At 36.3% G+C, this 22014-nt stretch overlaps 1 protein-coding gene across 1 annotated transcript in view; it reads right to left on the bottom strand.

Annotated features, from left to right (window-relative positions):
- wdfy4 (WDFY family member 4) overlaps positions 1-22014 on the bottom strand; it is a 204653-nt gene that overhangs the window by 126644 nt on the left and 55995 nt on the right. The window contains exons 16-20 of the mRNA XM_051923799.1: positions 18240-18465; positions 4502-4578; positions 3730-3948; positions 2080-2258; positions 210-441 (exon numbers count right to left, since the gene is read on the bottom strand). Of these exons, the coding sequence (XP_051779759.1) occupies positions 210-441; positions 2080-2258; positions 3730-3948; positions 4502-4578; positions 18240-18465 (933 nt within the window). The remainder of the gene's footprint in view (positions 1-209; positions 442-2079; positions 2259-3729; positions 3949-4501; positions 4579-18239; positions 18466-22014) is intronic.

Raw genomic sequence — 22014 nt, forward strand, 5'->3', positions numbered from 1 at the left:
CGCTCAAATATAGACAACACCTTACAAATCCCAAAAAGAAAGTTATAAGGTCAGCATTTGAACTCACATCTCTAAAGCAGTTGGTCAGCAGCACTAGTTACTGTCCCATTGTCCTTAAGCATATATATGGCAAGTAAAGCTGACATTTAACTATGTTTTTATTTTTATTTTATTTCTCAAAAATCTATCATTATATATATATTACACACCTGAATAAATTACTGCTTGAAAGTTGCCAATATAGTTAGGACCCAGCTTGTCTATAGCTTTGACAGTTTCTTGAGAAATTGCTTCATCAAACAGGTATGCTGGGCCAAGACGCCATGACAAGGATGACACTTTCCTCCATATCAGTGGAGTACCTATGATTCCATAGACATCAGTTACAGAAGTTGGATCCATAGAAACACTTTGGCCAGGAAAAGGCTGGATATAATGCATCTGTCAAATAAATAAGTAGTGAATGTATGCAGAAAATGGAATTAATTCAATATAAAAAATAAACACATAATACACACGTTAGATACATATTTTTCACATGTTTACAGATGATCAAATTCTATGATATTATGAAGACAATAAGTACAAAATGTTGGTCAATGCATTATGCTAAACATTTGAATAAGAATGTAGAATATGAACCAATTATTCAAATCATTACATGTATAATAATTCAAATTCAATCTAATACATTATCATTATCATTATTATTATTATATTTGCTTTTCAAAATTAAAAAAATCAAGGCATCGAGCATTCAAGAAGAATATTATACTGTATCTTTTTTTAATTAAGAGTTGCTGGGGGAGTAATAAGCAATAGAGCTTGGGTCATGAAGTGCAAGTACAAAGCTGCGAAACTCATATTAAAACATACTAATGCTTATTTACAAGACTGACAAAGACATACAAATGGTAGAACTATTAATGTATGATTTACCAAAAGTCTATTGAAGCTGGAAAGTTGCTTATGCATTTTATGTAGATGGGTCGTGTATATGTGACTATGCTGGGTTAGGATGCTTAAGGAATGATTATAGCACATTATGTAATTTTTACAATGTTACAGAACATAAGTTATTACTTGTTAGGAATACTAGAATTATAAAACATTTGTTGTTTGGTTTACTGTTGTTGTTGTAAACGCCTAAAATCAAATAAAAGACAATTTTAACAGTTTTATTTCTTCACTATGCACCATAAACTTACTATACATGGAACAAAACATTTTCTGTGGTTTTTATTAAGTTCTTCTTTTATTTCCCAGCATATTGTTAATTTTAAAACTACTTAACAATGACACAAGCATACAAATAAGGATTTCCCCTTAAAAGCAGTATTATAAGAGTTGTAGATGGTGTGATGAACGGCCGGGTCCCATGCCTGGCCGGGATGCCCCTGCTGTGTATGTTCCGGGGGGGGGGGGGGGGGTGGGCAGCCATGGACAGCTCAATACCTCCTCGGGGCGCTTGGTGGCAGCCTCCCTGGCCGACGCTGATTCCCCAACCTCCCGCAGGGCTCCATGGGAGATGGAGTCCTCCACAGCTTGGTTGGAGCCCGGGGTGGCCGCTAGGGGGCGCTGTCACCTTCCAAAAGCCGGCTGGACGAATCTGCAGCCCCACCTGGAAGTGCAATTAGGACCAGGTGGTCAAGCACCTGGAACGCTTCCGGGTGGGTTATAAAAAGGGCCAGCCACCACCACTCGAGAGCCAGAGTCGAGAGGAGGAGGACTAAGCTAGAGGAGGAGTGGTGGTCAAGGAGAAGAGTGTTTTGGTGTGTTAAGTGCTTTGTGGGACTGTGTTGGGCCTGTGGGGAAGGCGTGCCCCACGGCTGAAGAGAAAATAAAAGTCTGTTTGTTTAAGTACGTTCCTCTGCGTCAGTCTGTGCCGGGTCGGGCGCTATATAGCGCCTTTCACAATGGGTTGTACCTAGCAAAGTTTAGTCATTAGCAAAATTTAATTTGTATATAAGGAACATAGCGGTAGATGCCAAAAGAAAAGTATTTTTTTGAAGCTACCTTTAGAAATACTTGTTTCTTGTCTTAGTCTCTAGAAATAAATCTTAATTTACAGAAAATTACCTTAGATTCTCCTAAAATGTTTCCATTTAAATAAGCAGTTAATCTACAAGTTCTTTTTACATCCTTTGCAATAACTATAGTGAGGTGATGCCACTGGTCAGGAGTCAACAATTTGGAACACATTAAATGAATACAACTTGGTGTTGAACTTGAATGGCTGGTGTCTGGCTCCATCATATCTGCAAGAGATTAAAATGAAGAAGATACAGCTGCTTATAAATATAGCCTGTACAATGTATATTCCCCTCAATCTTCAGTAATTCACATGTCTGATATTGAAATGATTTTGCTACAATGGCACATGTTCCGTACTAATGACATCTTCTAGGAACTCTAAACAGAGCAGATTTTAGGATATTATAATCAAAACGTACAATAAAAGCATACTATGTCTACAAATAAGCAGAAATTTGTTTATAAATTGATTACAGGTTTTTAGCTTAATTTTTACCAATGTCACTGTTTTATATATTTTAATTTTTTTTTCTTTCCAAAATATGACATTGACAAACAACAGCACACATACTGTATTACTGATTTTATATAATCAGTGAAGTATTATATCCAAAACCTTAAGTTAAATATATATTTGGAGATAATGTACTGAAAATATAAAGTAGTGAAAAGGGAAGGAGAGAATGCTACAGTATACTGATGATTAGAAGTGCACATATCGTGTTTGTGTCACATGATAAATAATGTTTGTAGAATATAATCAAGAGATTATTTTTAGATTATTGCAATCAAACCTGGAACTCTTCTTAAAATTCTGTAATGCTAGAACACTACTGATTCCAACTAATTGTTTTTAGAAAACCATTTTTAATTTTATCAGAAGCGACCATACAAGTTCTATTTAGAAAAACGGTTTCAAAAAGAATTTGTGGAAAATTACAACATCTAGCAATCATAATTTGATGTATCTAACCATTTACAGTCAGGAAAGAAACTGAGCTCTAAGGCACTATTGATTTGTTTTCTAGAAAAATGATTCAAGTTAAAGTTGCTCAGGAATAATATGTATTGTATTTAATAATGTATATGTTTTGAAATTCTCTGCCTTTTTATGAAATACAATAGAAGGAATCATTTATTCACCAGAATGAAAACCTAAAATGTCCCTCAGGAAAAATCAAACCACCTCCATTATTTGCAGTTGTCATATGTTTATATCAAGTTTAGTTCTGTTCAGTTAGCTCTACTTTTGGTTTATTATATAATTTGTGGGATCCCCTGGTCAGATGTTTGGTTTCTTTGTTTAACTGGTTAACTGATGTTCTGGGCTTTGGAAGTTGAAGAAAATGTGTGCTTTATCAGACTAATTTCTATAAAATAAAAATAGTTTAGCTTATTGAATAAAAATTAAACAAAGAGTTGAATTGAAGAGCAGTGGTTCACGTGTTTAACTAATAACAGAGAACTTTAAGAGCAAATTCCCTTTTATCCAACTTTTCATATTAAGTACACAATTATTTCTATCTATTATAAATTATAAATACTTTTAAAATTATTAATTATAGAAATTGTTACAGAATGATTCTAAGTATTATTCCTTTATCATGTCAATTTTGTGTCATAATATACAAAACATCTTCCACTACTATTTTACAGTTTACTAAAGTGTTGTATTTTAATGCAAATTGGCATTACCTAGATACTGAAATATTTCTTCCTCTGTTGAAATGACCAAGATATTATCTGGAGCTGAGATGCTGACAGAAAGGCAAACATAGTGGAAAGACATTCTAGACATATGTCGGATGACGGTGAACAAGCGAATAGGATGGGCATCAGAAATGGAACTGAACTTGCCGACCATGAACCAAATGGAGAAAGACAAGCCTGTAGCTGGAGGAAAGGCCCGGCAGTCTGAAAAAAGAAGTTCTGAAATTGTAATTGTACTGCAGTTTTCTTGCAAAGGTCAGTCTATTAATCAAAAACAAATATATTTCCAAGTAATTGTAAGAATGAGTAATAATCACATCAGGTTAACTAGTTGTATATTCATTTAATTAAAGGGATTTAAAACAGTTAAACATTACACTACAACCCTTACTTACTATTTTCTATTATAAATAAAACATTTTTAGAACAAAGGACACAGCCCAAAAAAAGGAACTGATAACTAACTATATAAGAGGAACAAGGCTTATTAAAGAGAATAGTTACTAAGCATAATTTTTTGTTAACTAGAAATTAGGTTTGGAACAATACACAATTTAAGGTATCAGTCAATGCTTTAACAGCCATGTATACAATACATAATCATATTCTTCTATCAGTTTTAAGATAGTTCTTTTAATACAAAGTACTTTTTCTTTTTTCATCAAACTTGAATATAGCAAGATTAATATATATGCTGCTGATAGTCAAAAAGTATATTATTTACATTACAAACTCTTGCATTTCACTTTCCACTTACCAATGCCATGTCCTCCTGTTGCCACTGAATCAGAGTTGACACCCTTAACTGTAGCAAGAGAAGGAAGAAAGAGGCATCTGAAGAAAGCAAAAATAAAGCAATGGTCAAATTCAAGTTCTTTTCTAATACTGGATATCTATGAATTAACGGTGGTTTATTTGTGTTATTTTTTTTATCTCAAAACATGAAATATAAATAATTCTGACAAAGATCGAAGATAATCTAATATAAGCTTTAACAACTTATAGTAGTGTATAAAATAAAAATGATTCACTCAGCATTATCATTAAACCAGACAAAAAAACAAAATTGAAGCTGTGATGCAAAAGCAGAAATGAATGTTATTTTACAGTTATATCTGTTGGTGTTTGAAGAATACGCCCTGAAAACCAAAATTGCTATTGAAATTTGAGTAGAATGAAAGGATGATGTCAGATAAACACCCATCCATGCTTTTTGAAATGTGCTTAATTATGTTTAGAGGCACAACGCCACAGCATTTCCCCATGGCATTGGATATTTACCCAAAAATGTACACTTACATTTACAGGGTCAATTTATAGTCTCCAATCAAACTAACATATAGCTTCTAAAAGAAAAAATACCACAGATTAAGGAAAAGTCGGCATTATCAACATAGACTCTGCCCATGTTAGGGTACCATTTCACGACTCTGAAGCAGTAATGCAGAAGTGCTAATCACTGTGCCACTAGGCTCTTGTGGATAATTTCAAAAGTTGAACAGTAGTAGACTATAAATTAATATTTTAAGTTCATATATAATAATAAATGAAATAAGTAAAATATAATTAATATGAAAACAAATTATATATCAAAAAAATTATGTTACTACAGTATATTCTCACAGAACATACACAATAATTATGAAATTTCCAAAAAAATATGAACAAGTATTTCACCAAAAATGCTTGGAAACTCAAATCAGCAGCACAGAGCACTGACTTTGATTAATAAATAATAACATGCAAATTCCTATCAGCAAATGCACAAACAATGAAGAGATCATGGCTCCAAGACCCAAGTACATACTGTATATGTTAGTTTGATTGGAGTGTACATGGCAAAAGCCGTGACAACCTCATTAAAATTAAAAATTTAGCACAAAGTTTTTTAACAATATTATTTCCAAAACTAAGCTTTGGTTCTTCATTTAACTATTGTTAATGAAAAGAACTTATTAAATAAAGGTCAACAAAGTCTAAAAAGCTTCCTATTGATTTAGATTTTATACCAATAAAAGCTTATACTTTGCTAAGTATGTTAAAATCTATGACATATGCCAAGATGTTTTAGTTTTAATTCCAATGGTAAAAGCCTCCCATATTTCTAACAGTTTATAAAATGCTTGTTTATCTTTTGCATTCCAAATATAATTGCATGTTGCATTTCCATCTTACATGAAAATCAAATCAAAGCCAGTCAGATATGGCATTACTGGTTTGATATAAAATACTACACTGTAGTTGGACAGTCCATGGGGCATTTAACTAACACTGCACAATAGTGCCTTTCATACCAAGCAATCAGTACGACCACAAATAAAATAACAAGATATATCAACAAGTTGTTAGGCAGAACTAACATTACGTTTCGGTATCTATATTGTGTATGTTCACATATAATGTGTTGTCACAGGAGGCTGGGGGAAGAGACCCAGCCGGGACTCCTGGAAGGACTGGGAGGTGGCTTATACGTCCCCCGGGCCACGAGGGGGCAACCGCCCTGGATCTTGAGGGGACCACGGGAGCGGAGCAAGGATGCTCAAGCCCATTGGGGCCCGTGGCCACTGCCAGGGGGCGAACCGAGCCTCACAGAGCCCGGGAAACATTCACTTCTGCCACACCCGGGAAGATGGAGGAAGATCCTTTCAGGGACGCTTGGAGTGCTTCTGGGTGCAAGAGCAGCACTTCCGCCACACCAGGAAGTGCTGCCCTGCCGGAAGGACGTCATCAGGCACCTGGAGCACATTTGGGTGGAAATAAAAGGGGCTGCCTCCCTACAATCAGGGAGCTAGAGTCGGGAGTAGGAGCAGGAGAAGGACGAAGTTCCCATGGACAGAGGAAAGGCGGCCCACAGACAGTGAGAGAAAGGCCCTTATTAGGGGTGGTTGGTGCTGGGAGCACTGTGTGCTGCGCGGGACTGTGTTTATTGAACAATAAAAGTGTGTGCGTTTGTAAAGACTTGGTCTCTGTCTGGTGGTGTCCAGGCGTATCTCACAGTGTGAAGCAACTATTGCAATAACCCTTGTTCATCCATATGCCCATCCGTATTAAACAACTCAACCCCAAGTGGACCAATTTTGTTGAAATGTGGCACACTTATTCTTCAAGGAAATTTGTTGAAATTTGTATCTCAAACAGATCGCCCAGTACAAAGTTTTAAAATTTGAAAATCTCCCTTTGAAAGCAGTGGCAAATTTGCAAACTTGTCTATCTTGAAAAAGAGAAACATTCTGTGTGACTTAAACTACATTACTGTTTCAATTTTACCATGATAGCAGTTATAGCAATGTTTATATTTTACATACTTTCCTCTTTTTCACCTCTGAGAGATACTACTGACGGCGAACGGATCCCCAATTCAAGTGTGTGGGTCGAAAGTTTTTCACTGTCATTGGCTGTTGCTATGGGGAGCTGGGAGGATGGGAAATCCGGCATCACCAAGTTCAATAAGTCTTCCCAGTGGTTTGACTGCAAACAGAAGACAACCAGCATACCAGTATTTCACACCTTCCAGTGTTTTAAGCCTGTGTTTCCCATGGGTCAGCACTTAGAGGGGAAGGGAAGGCAGGAATGGAAACGAAAGGAGAAAAATGAAAGAAAAAAAGAAGTGAGGTAAAAGACAGGAGAGAGAGAGAAATAGGCAGGCCTAAGCGAGAGCTGGTGCAAGACAGGAGGAAGCAGAAAGACAGGAATAGAGTCCCAGGAAGGAGCGTGTGGCCAGCACTTAGGTGGGGGCTGTGGAATTGCAACTGTTGAGCACCGATGGAGTAGATGTGACCATTGTGCTCAGGGTGCGCTCTTGCCAGGAGGAGTCAGGTATCAGCAGGGCTTGGCAGCTCCCCGTGGAATTGGAAACGAAGACTTGGGCTGGAATAAAAGGTTGTCTGTGCCTGTTGGATGACATCACTTCATGCTGTGAGGCCTGATCAGGGTAAGAGAGGAAGACATCAGTTTTAAAAGGAAGGCACCAGAGCTCTGAATTGTAAAGGTCTGTTTCCTTATTGTGTTTTTAACCTGCCTTTAATGAATCATTTACTTGGATTTTAAATTCCACAATTCACTCCTTTTTATGGATTATTTTTTTATTGAAATTGTACACTGCACATTGTTTGGAACACCATTTGTTCTGACTGTTTTTAATAAAAGCACTGGAGCAATTTTGCCCCTACCCCTTTGCCTTGTGTGTTGTGTCCTCATCCACTGGCTCATCCCTTGGGTACATTATCAGCGGTAAGAGGTTCAAGAGGCTCCCTAGAGTAACTGGGAGTGTGGCGCTGATCCACATCATTACGCATGGAAGGCAAGCATATTAATCCTATTTTTGCCTACTGCCAGTCCATGAAAAGCTGGAAGCTACTAAACCTGACAGCAACCCGCTGTTCTATCTATTAGTAATTGATCAAACTGCTCATAACCCCATGCGGGACCCTTGTACTTCAATCAGTCAATCAAGCTGCTTGACAACCCCCAGTCCACCAAGAGATTCTTTAACTAAAACAGTCCATTTGTCAAAAAAGCTTGAAAACCACTTTCATTTGAACTTCCTAATTGTAAAATCATAAAATACAAGCAAGGAAAACAAAATGTTATCTTGATATGAATGAAGTACCCTACGGTGTGACTATTTCATTGACACTATAATTTACAAGGTGACCACATGTCCTGGTGATAAGGAGAGTCCTCATTTTAAGCTACGCATCCAGATAAATAACTGAAAAATATTAAAATGTCCTAATTTTAACATCTAATGTTTTTCAGGGCTGCAAACATTGCTTCACCGTAACAAACATCATCACAATTTATTTACAATAGTGTGCATAGAAACTCCAGCACTGAATCCTGCTTGATTGACAACTTGTATCATATCTACACATCATTGCAATGAGGTACAAGAAACAAACAAAAACAGAGCACCAGCATTTAACTGTTTATATTTCAAGCACTGTGTGCAATACTATGTGCTCATTTGTGAAAGGTTTTTTTTTTCCCATGATCTGATCTGTCTCTGATGGTGATGAGGTAAAGCAGGCATTATGAGGACACGCTTTATGAGCAGGCATACATGATACACAAGTGTCCCAGTTTGGGATTTTTAAAATTGGGTCATCCTATAATTTACCATCAGATTGCCATATCCACCTGATATCCATAAAGGTAACTCACTTTAATAAAGTTTGCCTTTCACTTCTGTTATTCCCTAATATTTCCTAGAAATTAGTAGCTTTGCAAGTCCCGTTTCATGAAAATTACTATGGCCCAACATGCTCAAGCAAAGAAGGAATTATTTTTTTTAATGTTTGATTTGGGTTAGGTTAACTGGCAATTGTAAATTGTGATTGTATATGAATGTAAACTGTGTGTGGGTATGTGTGTGAGTGTTTATGTGCGTGTGTAAATGAGAGTGGTCCTTGTGATAGATTGGAGCCCTCCCCATGCCTGCTTTCAGCCTTTTGCCCAGTCCCAGCATGATGGCCTCTGGCCCCCACAACTCGGAAATGGATTAAGAAGGTTCCAGAAACTGAATCTACTGAGCGTAATCAATTGAGTGCTACAATGCCTGCAGAGCCCTCAAATGCACCTGAATGTTATGCTATGAGTACATTTTCTAACTTGTTTTTAATTTTTATAGACTTAGAATTTATATACTTAGAAATTGCATAAGATCCTGGAACAAATGAAAATTAAAAAAATCAAGAAAGCAAATTAATCAAAAATGTTTATGTCCATGTTTGTTTTTCTTACTTTTACCCTGGAATATCCTATTTCAGAGAACTGACTTTGAAAGTAACTTATATATTGCACAAACTGCACATCGTACTGTGATAAATTCAAAAGATAATGATCATAAATTAGTAATTATGGAAGAAATATTTTAAAAATCAAGATTGGAAGAGTGAAGAAAAGAAAATTATTACATGCAAATTTTGTCCATTTTTGGAGGCAACCACCTTGATTCAATTATATACATTTATATATTTATAATTATATATACAGTATATTTCTATGTGTGTGTGTGTGCAGTAACATGCAAAAGTTTGGGCACCCTTTCTTAAAATGTCTGTTACTGTGAAGTGAGCAAAAGATGACCTGATCACATTTCTTTTCAGGATTTTATGCAAGATTAGTGTACTGTTTTTGTTTTGTACAATTGTACTGTGAAAAAAGGAAAGGAGCATCATGCAAAAGTTTGGGCACCTCAAGACATTTGATGTCTCAGATCACTATTGCCAAGGTCTCAGACCATAATTAGCTTGTTAGGGCTATGGCTTGTTCACAGTCATCATTAGAAAACCCCAGATGAAGCAAATTGCACAGCTGTATAAATTCTCTGACTTCTTAATCCTTGTCCAAACAATCAGCAGCAATGGGCTCCTCTATGCAGTGGCCTAGCACTCTGAAAAATAAAATAATTGATGCTCACAAAGCAGGAGAAGGCTACAAGGAGATAACAAAGCATTTTCAGGTAGATGTTTCCTCAGTTCATAACTACAAAAAAGTTTGCAAATGAACATCTAAACAGGCTAGATGCATTCCTGTGGACTGATGAAGTTAAAATTAACCTTTTTGGACACAATGTGCAATAATAGGTTTGGAGAAAAAGGGTGCTAAATTTAAGGAAAAGAACACTTCTCCAACTATTAAGTATGGTGGTGGATTGATCTTGCTTTGGGCTTGTGTTGCAGCCAGTGGCACAGCAAGCATGTCATTGGTAGAGGGAAGAATGGATTCAAAGAAATACCAGCAAATTCTGGTAGCAAACATCTCTCCATCTGTAAAAAAAGCTGAAGTTAAAAAGAAGAAGGGTCCTACAAGATAATGATCTGAAACACACCACAAAATCTACAATGGAATACCTCAAGAGGTGCAAGCAGACAATTTTGCCATGGCCCTCACAATCCCCCAACCTAAAAATCATTGGAAAATCTGTGGATAAATCTCAAAAGAGCACTGTATGCAAGACAGCCCAAGAATCTTGCAGAATCAGAAGCCTTTTGCAAGGCTGAATAGGCAAAAATACCACAAGGAAGAATCAAAAGACTCTTGGCTGGGATTTACAAGCAGTGATACTTGCCAAAGGGGGTGTAACTAAGTACTGACCATGTCAGGTGCCCAAATTTTTCCTTCAGGCCACCTTTATTTTTTGGTATTTTGTACATATGAATGATGCAAATAAAAATATAATCTTGCTTAAAATATTAAAGAAATGTGTCATCTCTAACTTTATGCCTGTTGGTGATCAGTTCATCTCTTGCTCACTTAATTAATCACAATAACGGACATTTTAAGCAAGAGTGCCCAAACATTTGCATGCCACTGTATGTGTGTATATATATATATATATATATATTAGTACATACACACACTCTTGATATATATATACTATATATATATATATATATATATCTCGATAGATAGATAGATAGATAGATAGATAGATAGATAGATAGATAGATAGATAGATAGATAGATAGATAGATAGATAGATAGATAGATAGATAGATAGATAGATAGATAGATAGATAGATAGATAGATAGATAGATAGATAGATAGATAGATAGATAGTCACACACAAGCGAGTAGGGAGCAGCTGAATGGTTCAACGGAGTGTGATACTTCCCAGGGAATAGGTTTGGAACAGAGCCTCTCTATTTTATTTAGCAGGAAAACTGAAGAGCAAACAAACCCATATGAAGTCACGCACTTGAGTACCCTTCCGTGTATACAAGCGCACCCCGTCCCCTTCTGATGACCTCCGGTCAACGTTTCTACTTCACCCAGACGTCTCCTGGATTTTCCCATCAACCCATGTACCTAACTTCCTGTCCATCCATTATATAAATCTGTCTGTTGTACCAACATGTTGTCCTGGCGCTATTCATTTATGTATGCCAAATTCTTCGTTTGGAAAACCCCAAACCTTTATGAGAGTGTTGTTTCTTCCTTTATATCGTTCACAATATATATATAAATATATAATTATTGGCAGATAGGGGCACCACTCAGCCACAAACCCCATAAACAACTAACACACAGGCAGTTATGGGTTCAAAATAGATGTGTTTATTACAAAATAAATCACAACTGGTTTCTTTTGGGTCACACAAGCACCAATAAACACAATAGTCTTCTTTCTCCTTCTGTCTTGTCTCCATCGGTCCACCTCCCTCCAGCAAATGTTGCCTCCCGGCTCTGACTCACTGGAGGAGGCCAGGGGGCTTCCTTTTATGGCGGATCCAAGAGTACTTCCAGTGCTAGGGCACAGCCTGCAGAAAACACTTCCGGGTCCGGTGGAAGTCCCGAAAAGTAGGGATCTCGAATCTCTACAGCATCCCCTAGCAACTAGTATGTGACCCAGCAGGGCTGACTCTCAGCACTACATTTCCCAACATGCCCCATTGAGTCCCACATGGCTACCATAGTCCTGGGATGCTGCAATCTAGCAAATGGGGAATGAAAATATCCAATTTTTGGAGCTTTCTCCCACTGCTACCATATCTCGTCCTCCCACCTGGATAAGTATGTCCTACTCATCCCGGCTGAGATGCCAGCTAATTCTGGTTGGCAAACTCATCACACTTTCTCCTCCATGTTTAACAGTTGGTGTCACACACAGAGGAACAACCATCCTTTCACCAAATTGACGGTGTACAAACACCCTGCATGATGAACTGAGGATTTCAAATTTTGATTCCTTAGTCGATAAGACTTTCTTCCAGTCTGCAGTAGTCCACAGCTGTTGTTTCAAGGCCCTATCTTGTCCTATAAGGAATGGCTTTCTTACTACCACTTGCCCTATCAAACCTGCAGCACAATGTCACCTCTTCACATTAGAAACTAAGTTGTGCTTTTTTCAACCACTGTTGAGCTGTGCTTGAAGCTGTTGTTCTGTGAGGCACCTATCACTCAAGCTATAAACTTGTAAACTTATAAACTTATGTTCTGATTGGGTTGTGCTTTTCAATCTGCCAGATCTCTTCAGAGTTTCTTCCAGTTTTCAGTTACATTATTCACTGACACTTAAATTATTTTTGCAGTTTCTCTAAATGAAAGCCCTACACTTCTAAGGATAATAATGCCCTGTCTCATTTCATTTGTTAATTGTCGTGTCCTTTGCCATTATCAGTGGAATATTGTCCAAGTAGTATTTCAGAGGGTCTGTTCCAACTCTGCTTTAAGATAGATAGAAGGTTTTTAAGTCATCAACAGAAGCTAGGACACCCCTGTGCAAATTGTATGCTTCAACCTGCAAGGCTTAGTATATTTTAATTGCTCCAGAACATCTGTAGGTTGTAATCTATTAGTTTCTCCCTGAAGAAGGCCCTTTGTAATATCCTGATATTTCCTTTTTTCAGTTTTTGCTAACCTAAGCTTTAAATTTAAACCTCTTGAGGTTTACTGGTTACTTTTTGACCCATTTTAGGTCATTCATTGAAATTTCAACTGATTAAATATGAAGTAAAACTGGAAAAAGTGAGGTGTCTAAAGTTTTGACCAGTAGTATATATATATTATACAGTGATGACTTATTCAAGAAGTCACAAAGGATCCCAGAAGACCATCCAAAGAACTGAATGCCTCTCTAAGCATAGCTAAGATTAATGTTCATGATTCCACAAAACGAAAGACATTAATGAGAGAGTAGCAAGTCAACAATCCTCATTTCACATTTGAAAGAAATACCCGAATGACCCGCGAGCCTACTGTAATGATGTTCTATCAACTGATAAGTTAAAAGTAGATCTCTTTGGAAGACACTAAGGCATAAAGCTAATACAGGATTCAATAGTAAGAGTATCACAACTTACAATAAAGCAGAGAAGTGGTAGTGTGATAGTGTGGGGATGCTTTGATGCCTCAGGACCTAGAAGACTAGTCATTATTGAAGAAACAATGAATTACCAGAATATTATTAAGAACAATATTCAGTCATTTTTATTGTCACCTGAACCTGAAGTGTTTGGGTTTTGCAACAGGACAATGGCACAAAACACAAAGTCTTCAACTGAAAGGCTTAGAAGAAACAAAGCTTAAGATCTGGACTTTAACAGGGATGTTGTGGACATGAAATGAGCATTTCACTCTTGCAGACATATCAATGTATCTGAATTAAATCAGTTCTGGAAGGAAGAGTGCTAAAATTCCTCAACAGTGATATGAATGGCTGGTTGTGGTTATTGCCACTAAAGGTGCTACAAACAAGTACTGAAACCTTTTCAAATGAGTTATAAGGGTGTTGGATAACTTCGCTCCTTGATTAAAGAAAGTAATGATTTAAAAATGGTATTTTGTGTTAAGTCAGGTTCCCTTTCCCTACTATTGCATGTTGTACAAAGGTCTGAGTATATACAAAACCACAGGATATTTGTAATGGGGCAAAAACGTTTTCATAGCACAGTATATATAGCATCTATATATATATGCCCATTATTTATGAGTGAACCCTGCAGTCTGCTTCATTGTGAGTTTGGCAAAATCACAGAAATGTTCTGAAACTTTCCAAACTCTACAAAATGTATTTTAGCGAATGGGGAAGAAGGAACTGAACTGGTTTTGAGTGGCTTATAATGGTGCAATGGTGTTTTAGTTTTTCTTGAGGGCTAGAAAAGCTTCTGCCAACTATGCTGGACTGATTATTGTGGCAAAAATGTGATCTGAGCTGTGAGTCAGGAGTGCTAACCACTGTAACCGCAGTTACAAAAAAATACACAGTCGAAATGATAACCATGTACAAAATACAACAAATGGCCACAAGCTAGCATTAAGTTATACACATATGAGATAGAAAGACAGAGAGACAGTTTCAAGCTTGTGGCACACATTAGCCATGCCACTGGGCAGTAGCATAAGACTTGTTTCCAATTTCTGCGCAGATGCTTTGTACTTTTTTTTCTCCAGTTAAGAGGATAGAAATGCCTTGTAAACAGTAATAAATCTTATTAGAATTTTACAGGGTCACATGTGTTTTCTTTCTTAGGGTGTGGAGGACTCCTTTAAAGCTTGTTTTGGATAGTAGCTCCAGCACATGGCTAATTACGAGGGGTGTTCAATTATAAACAAGACTGTTCATGCTCTGTTCTTATAAATAGTGCAAGGTAGACATGACTCCTTGGACAAACACACGCATATATGAACTTGTCGTTACTAGTGCTAGCTGCTCTTTCTCCCCTTCCTGACAGTTGTAATCAACATGTCAGACCAGGAGGTACACAGTAGTGTTGCGCAGCACATTATTATCCAATGTTTGACAAATGAAGGAGTCATTCCACCCCAGATTTATTCAAGACTTAAAAATCAGTTTGAGGATAAGTGTCTCTCTCAGTCTAGAGTGTATGATTGGTGCAAGTCACTCAGAGAAGACTATCATCTCTTCCGTCCACTTAAGGAATTTTTAGCAGGGAAGAAATTCAAGTCGAATGAGGAGATTATTGATGTTGTGCAAGAATTGGTCAACATGCAGTCAAAAGACTTCTACTCTTTGGGCATTATGAAGCTTCCTGAGCGCTGGAACAAGGGTATTGTAGTGGCTGGAGACTACATAGAAAAATAATGTGTAAGCTGTTTCATTGTATTCAATAAATAAAGAATAGCTCATAAATTCCTGTTTATATTTGAACGCCCCTCGTACAATGAAACTCTTAAAATCAATAAAATAAGAAAAACAAATGGTATTAGCTGCAGTTCATATTATGCAGGAATGTCTGAGTCTATTATAGTTTCTATAAATAATGTGAAATGCTCAAATGACAAGGGATAATAGTTTTTTTAGTCTGTACAATTAGATAAAAAATTAGCCTACACAGTGGATGACAGGGAGAGCTTTATTAGTGATGAGTCAAAAAGGTATGTTTCATTTTGCAGTTTTACAAAATTTACACTAAAATTCATTTTGCAAGCAATTTCACAGTTGTGAAACTTAAAACTCACTAGAGAGACAATTTTAGGTGTATGGAAAACAAGGAAAATTACCCCTGGCGTTTTCTTTCATTGCTGTGTGATGCATGTAATTCTTTGAGTGCCAGTAAAATCAATTCTGTTTATTCCTCTCATAAGGTGAGCAGTGCATTTACTAAAAATGTGACACCGTTCATATTTTCCACACAAAGACATGCAGCATTGTGCACATTATTGTGTTTCCTTCACAGGAAAACTCGCTACAGGAACAGACCTGTGGAGCTCGGAGTTTCTTTTCTGTTTCTGATTTGTGTTTAGCTTTGCAATCACCACGAGTATTATCATAATTGGCGAAGTGAACATCATAGCATGCAGTACCAAAACAACCACACAATACACAAAAAAATGTCTTCATGTGACAGGAAATGATTTCATCAATTTTTTAAAAAATTACTAAATACTAAAAGACAGGCAGACGTGTGTGGAATTATTGCACGAAAATACTTCCAGACAAGAACTATACTCTTTTATTTCTCTTGTGTCAATGCCATACTGATTAATCATGGTGTAAGAGAGTGACAATGTGTTGCATGTTGATTAGCACATGAAAGTAATAATTTTACTCTACTCTGGACGCATAACAATAACAAACCTAGATACAGAGTATAAAAAACTAAAACAGACAGAACAAAGATGGTAACTTGGTGTTCCAGACCTCAGAAGAATGTACAAAGAGGACTGGAGTCTGTTTCAGATTACTTTTCAAAAAGCCCCTACAACTCATCACCCTATAAATATATAACTTTAATTAGATAGGTAGTTACTTTTGTCATGCATAGTAAAATAAAAACATAGAACAGCATTAAGCAAAACTATGCAACTCTATTTTAGAAAAATATTTGGATTTTCTTTATTTCTCAATGCTTGTTGATAACAGTTTCAAGATTACTCTGAACCATTTATTAATTGAAGCATCATATCACATATAATGTATCCAAAAAATAACACAAAGTTTGCTGCTTATTGAGAGGTGCACAAATGAAAATAAAGTAAAGAAGAGAGTACACTGATGTGGAAGACAGTAGGATTTGGAGAAAAGGAGGAGGAGGCTCGTAAAATGTAAAAGATTCATCAGCCTCATTACAATAGCAAAGAACCCAAAGGCAATGATAACAAAGTAAAGCAAAAACTTGCCCTTACAATGTGATTAGCTATTTTTTTTTTCGGTCCTGACAATACGAAATTAGTTTAAAGGAACTGAAGTATGCTCAGGAAAAAAATACCTCAAACGTAATAAACCTCAAGCCAAGTTAATTTCCAAACATCTGGCAATTACAAACTAACATTTAACGCTATTCTTACATGCGCATCTTAGCTTTCTGACAAACAAAGAAAAACAGTATCATGTCAGTCTCTTCAGTGGCTCTTTTATGTAAACTTATTTGAGCAACTAGCACTACAATTTCATTCTTCACCATTCAGTATATTAACTCATAAAATGTGATTTATTAATTGATTACAGGGGATAGCTTGTTTGCAAACCTAACTTCTAATGCACCAAATGCAGCATTTACCACTTCTATTAGTTTGCTGAAACTAAAACAAATCCTCTTTAGTTACTCTGAATGCTGATTTTCTGAAAAAATAAAAGTGTTAACAAGCATGTGCTATGATAGCCAAAGAAAGAACCATGCTAGAAATGAAGTTTTCATTTTTTGTTAACCATTCATCAGACAATAACTATGAACCTTCAGTGCTGAAGAAAGCAGTTGTCTCATTAAAGAACATGCTCCCATATTTTTGGCAGCCTTCACATTAGGCATTAATTAAAACAGTTGCAAGCACCAATTAGATTAAAACAGCACAGCATGCAAAAGAGCTCTCTATTCACAAAGAAATGCTGCATCTTTATTAGGCAGTACTCTTACTTTTTATCTGATGATATATTTACAGAATGTTTCATTTGTTCACATTCATCCTTGGAAATTTTGCAAATGAACTTAGTACATAGCTCCCTGTGGGCAGTCTGCTAAATGCATTTGAGTTTCAGTGGCCAAATATTTAATCTTCTCCATTAATTTCTCAGGAAATGCACTTCATTGGACATTGACTTCAAGTCACTAGTACAGTGAGAATGTTATTGTTCATTCCATTTGATTCTGGAAAAAAATAACTGCATGATAGCCTTCACTGCCTTCTTACATGAGGCGAATTGTAAAGTCTTATCATAACCTTCACTTTGGAAACAACATACTGATTTGTTTAATTAGTGTAACTAAATTCTTTCAGAAAATGTAAAATGCAATTTAAATTAAATAGGTTATATATAAATGAAAGGAGAATCATCACTCAAATGCTATATGATTATCATAACATAATTTCATATTATTATAATTTTAATGTTTTAATGTAAAAATTATCACAGGATGTTCTGCCTCACTTATATACGCCTATGTGCAATATTATTTAATTCTATTATTAAGCACTAGTTACACTGCAGAAAACATAAAACTTTAAACCTTTAAAAGTAAAATTATCCATTAATATGGAGCAGAATTAATCGCTTTTCTTTCAAAATAGTGAAAATACATGAATCCTTTACCCGTATCCATTGGTGCTCATGTCAAATTCAATAAAGGAAGGCGGTGATGCTATTTTTTGCATTGTAAAATTCCGGGGCGAGGTGATTGACACAAGGCTGATCATACGTTGCACATCAGTGGGTGAGATGTCCAAAACAGAGAGTAAGCTAAAAGCAGATTTTGACTTTAAATCATTGACACTTTCTTTGTGCTGCAGTTTTGGGCGCATTTCTTCTGAAGGTGCTGCTGGATGGGGAATAATTAAACAAAAAGACACAATCAGTATACTAACAAACAAATAAAGATTAAAATAGTGTAATGGCTGGAAATTCTGACAGCTATAACAAGATATTGTCAAGTGTAAATCTAAGACGGATTGAGTGTTACTTTTGGTTAATGTGCAAATAATTTTGTAATATCTTTGATACCAATCTGTCATAAATGTGGTCAAATTATGGCACCATTCAGTTAGTCAGTCAGTCATTGTCCAACCCGCTATATCCTAACACAGGGTCACAGGGGTCTGCTGGAGCCAATCCCAGACAGCACAGGCAGGAACAAATCTCGGGCAGGGTGCCAGCCCCCCGCTGATGGCAACATTCAACTTTCACTTATTAAATACACAATAATTGAAGTGTTTTCTATCTATGCAAAATGAAGAAAAGCCAATTCATACATGTATTTCATGGGCTACAGGAAGGCTTGTTCATAGGCTGTTCAAAAGGTTCAGCTTCTGGTCTGTAGTTAATTCAAAATGCTGGCACATGGATCATTTGTAGAATTAGGAAGCATCATCATATAATTCTTGCTCTTACGTCTCTACTTTTCCCCTCAGCTACCTGTAAATGTAGGGTCAATTTTCAAAATCTATTTCCTAACATACAGATGTGAATGACTTAAGACCTCTTACTGAACAGAATGTTTCAATTAAGTACATAACATACTGAAATATCAGGATATGGGCCTTCTTAGATTTCGTAAGATAAACTAGATGGCTGTAGATGGTGAAACCTTTAGCTATAGAATCCCAAAACTTTACAGTGATCATTTAGCTAGTGTGAAAAATGTTCCATTAGTTTCAATCTTTTAAATCCATACCAAAGATGTTACTTTAGAAAATTGTGAGATTATTAGAACTGCTGATTTTGGGTGTTTAAACTTCAAAAATGGTTGTCAGTTATTGTTCTATAGTAAAATTATGGCAATTATCATCATCCGGTGTTAATAGCTCTTTTCCATTATTTGGCTTGGCTTGTTGCTCATGGACATGAAAGGAAACATCAGAGTGTTTAGTATGGACAGTTACAAGTACCCAGAATATCAGAGAATTATACCATAATTTTGTCCTCCAGCATTCTATTGTAGGATGGTCTGGGTTAGGGAGATCCGCCAAAATTGGACTTTTCTTACTCTACACTTAATCCCCAAAAGCTGCATTTTTTGTTATTTTCATCATCAGACTGTAATCTCCGACAAGTACTGGAATGGTTTGCAACTGAATGTAATACAGTTGGGACAAGAATTAACAACCAATAAAATCTGAGGTCTTGTTTCAAAGAGCAAACATAGCCTAATTCTATTTAGGTAAGGTGAACAGCTGTCTCAAAAGGTAGAACTCAAATACAGATATACATTAGAGTCTCCTTCATAAATGAATGCATACGTAAATGAAAGATTTACCAAAGAATCTGTGCAGCAACAGCAGTTTTGTGGACGTTGTACTAGAACATGTTGGACAGAAGAGAAGTGAACTCTCAGATAAAGCTTTTCACTTATTGTTCATTCTACATCCTCATCCTCACCTGCTTTCACAAGCTCTAGATAGTAATGGAAACATTGAGATTTCAAGAAAACTTATTATAGTCTCTTATTCTTGAAAAGGATTGCTGGGCTCACTCTCCAAAGGATGGTGAGGTGAGCAAAATGAGGGAACCTTAAACTACAAGTGCTGCTTTGCAAGATTGAAAGGAATCAGTAGAGAGTGAGAGTGCCTCTTTCTAGAGGTATGCCAGGTATGACCCACTGCAAGAAGACTAAGACACACTAGAGGCTATTATATCTCCCAGTTGGCCTGAAAAGATCTTTGAATTTTCCAGAAGAAGCTGGAAAATGGTAACTGCAGATGGTAGGGCAGCCTGGTTTGCCCAGGTTAGCATATTGCCAACCCAACTCTCATCAGGATATGAAATGTAGAAACAAAGCGTAGTAGTTCTGAGCTGTACTGAATTTATGAACAGTACTATAAATAAATAAATATAGTAGTATTATTATTTTATTTTTTATAACTATTGAGCTCTGTGCCATTAATAGTGCCCTGTCTTACTCATGCTTATAATATAAACAATTTAATAAATCTTACAACACAGAAGAAGCATTATATCAAAAATCCCATCTGCTGACTCTTTACAATTTAGTTCAGAACTGTAATATTTTCTCAGTTTAATTTTATCTATGATGTCATTCTGTTTGTAAACTTGACCACCATATTAGAAACAACATTTCTTAAGTATTTCATTTGGAGCATTATACCCATTATTTTCACATTTCTTATCATGACACATTCTGAACAAAAACTAAGAAAATCCAGTGAAGACTTAATGAAAAATAACATGTCATGAAGTGCCTGAATTTAAAAATAATGAGACACATCATATGCTGTATTTTATTGTATGTTACGATTAAATGGATATAAATAAGATTCCCAAAAAACTGTCTTAAAATGTAGTGAATACTTTCATCTTGTGTGAATTATTAAAGACTATATGACAAAATATTGCCTGTCCTTTTCTCATTAAAAAAAGAAATATTATCATATTATTATTATTTCAAACAATGAACATTTTGTATGGTTAGTATATATTTATTTTATGAGCAAATTAATCAGTTCTTTCAGTCATTAACATCAATGGAATGAACGTTTTTCAGGGCAAATGCATCTCTAAGATCTTAATGATCTGAAAAAGCAAATCAACAAGAACAGTAAGTCGTTTACCTCCTACACACTACTAGCTGCCCTGTCAACATTGTGCCTTTTAATGTGTTACTTGTCCATTTCACATCTGTAGCCACTTGGAACTGTCTCAAAATACTGAATCATAGAAAATGGAAAGTGTCAGATACATTATTTATCAACTTGGGCAAAAGTGGCAGAAAGGAATCAGCAGTCAATTAGCAGAAGCATAGTGAAGCTTATTAAAAATTTAAAATCACTAGATGAACTATACAGGACCCAAGGGGTCACTGTTTGACTAACTGATTTGCACACATGATGTGATAAATGAACATGCAGGAAAAGAAAAGTGTATTGTATGTATTTATGTAGATAAAAGAGCAATCAGTCAATACAGCTTGACAGCTTTTTAAACTTTATACATTTCATGTATTTGACTGAAGGTCTTGGTGACTATGGCAATGTAGCAAGAGTCAATGTTAGATATAAAGTGGATAAGCAGCTGTTAAAGGGCTGGGTACCTCAAGAGTTTAAGGAGTGCATAGGAAGTAATCACTTTGAGGGCAATAGTTCAGAAGAAAGATGGTGGAGGATGGGCAGAATGCAAAGAGAGGAAGTGGCAGTACAGGACTCCTGTGTGGGATAGGTAGAGTCTTAGTATAACCTGGGCACAGCAGGCAATGCCAAGGTCACTAAACCTTTAAAAATACATTGGAGTTTTGTGATGAGTGGTCTTTGGTGCAGTGCAGGTTTTAAATAAATAATCAAGTCCCGAGGGTGTACAGGCTTAGAACAGGTGCAGGTGGGCGCATGATGGCACTGTCCTGGGCTGACTGTGGTGCTTG

This window comes from Erpetoichthys calabaricus, chromosome 2 (assembly GCF_900747795.2).
Source record: "Erpetoichthys calabaricus chromosome 2, fErpCal1.3, whole genome shotgun sequence".
NCBI classification, from domain to species: Eukaryota; Metazoa; Chordata; class Cladistia; order Polypteriformes; family Polypteridae; genus Erpetoichthys; species Erpetoichthys calabaricus.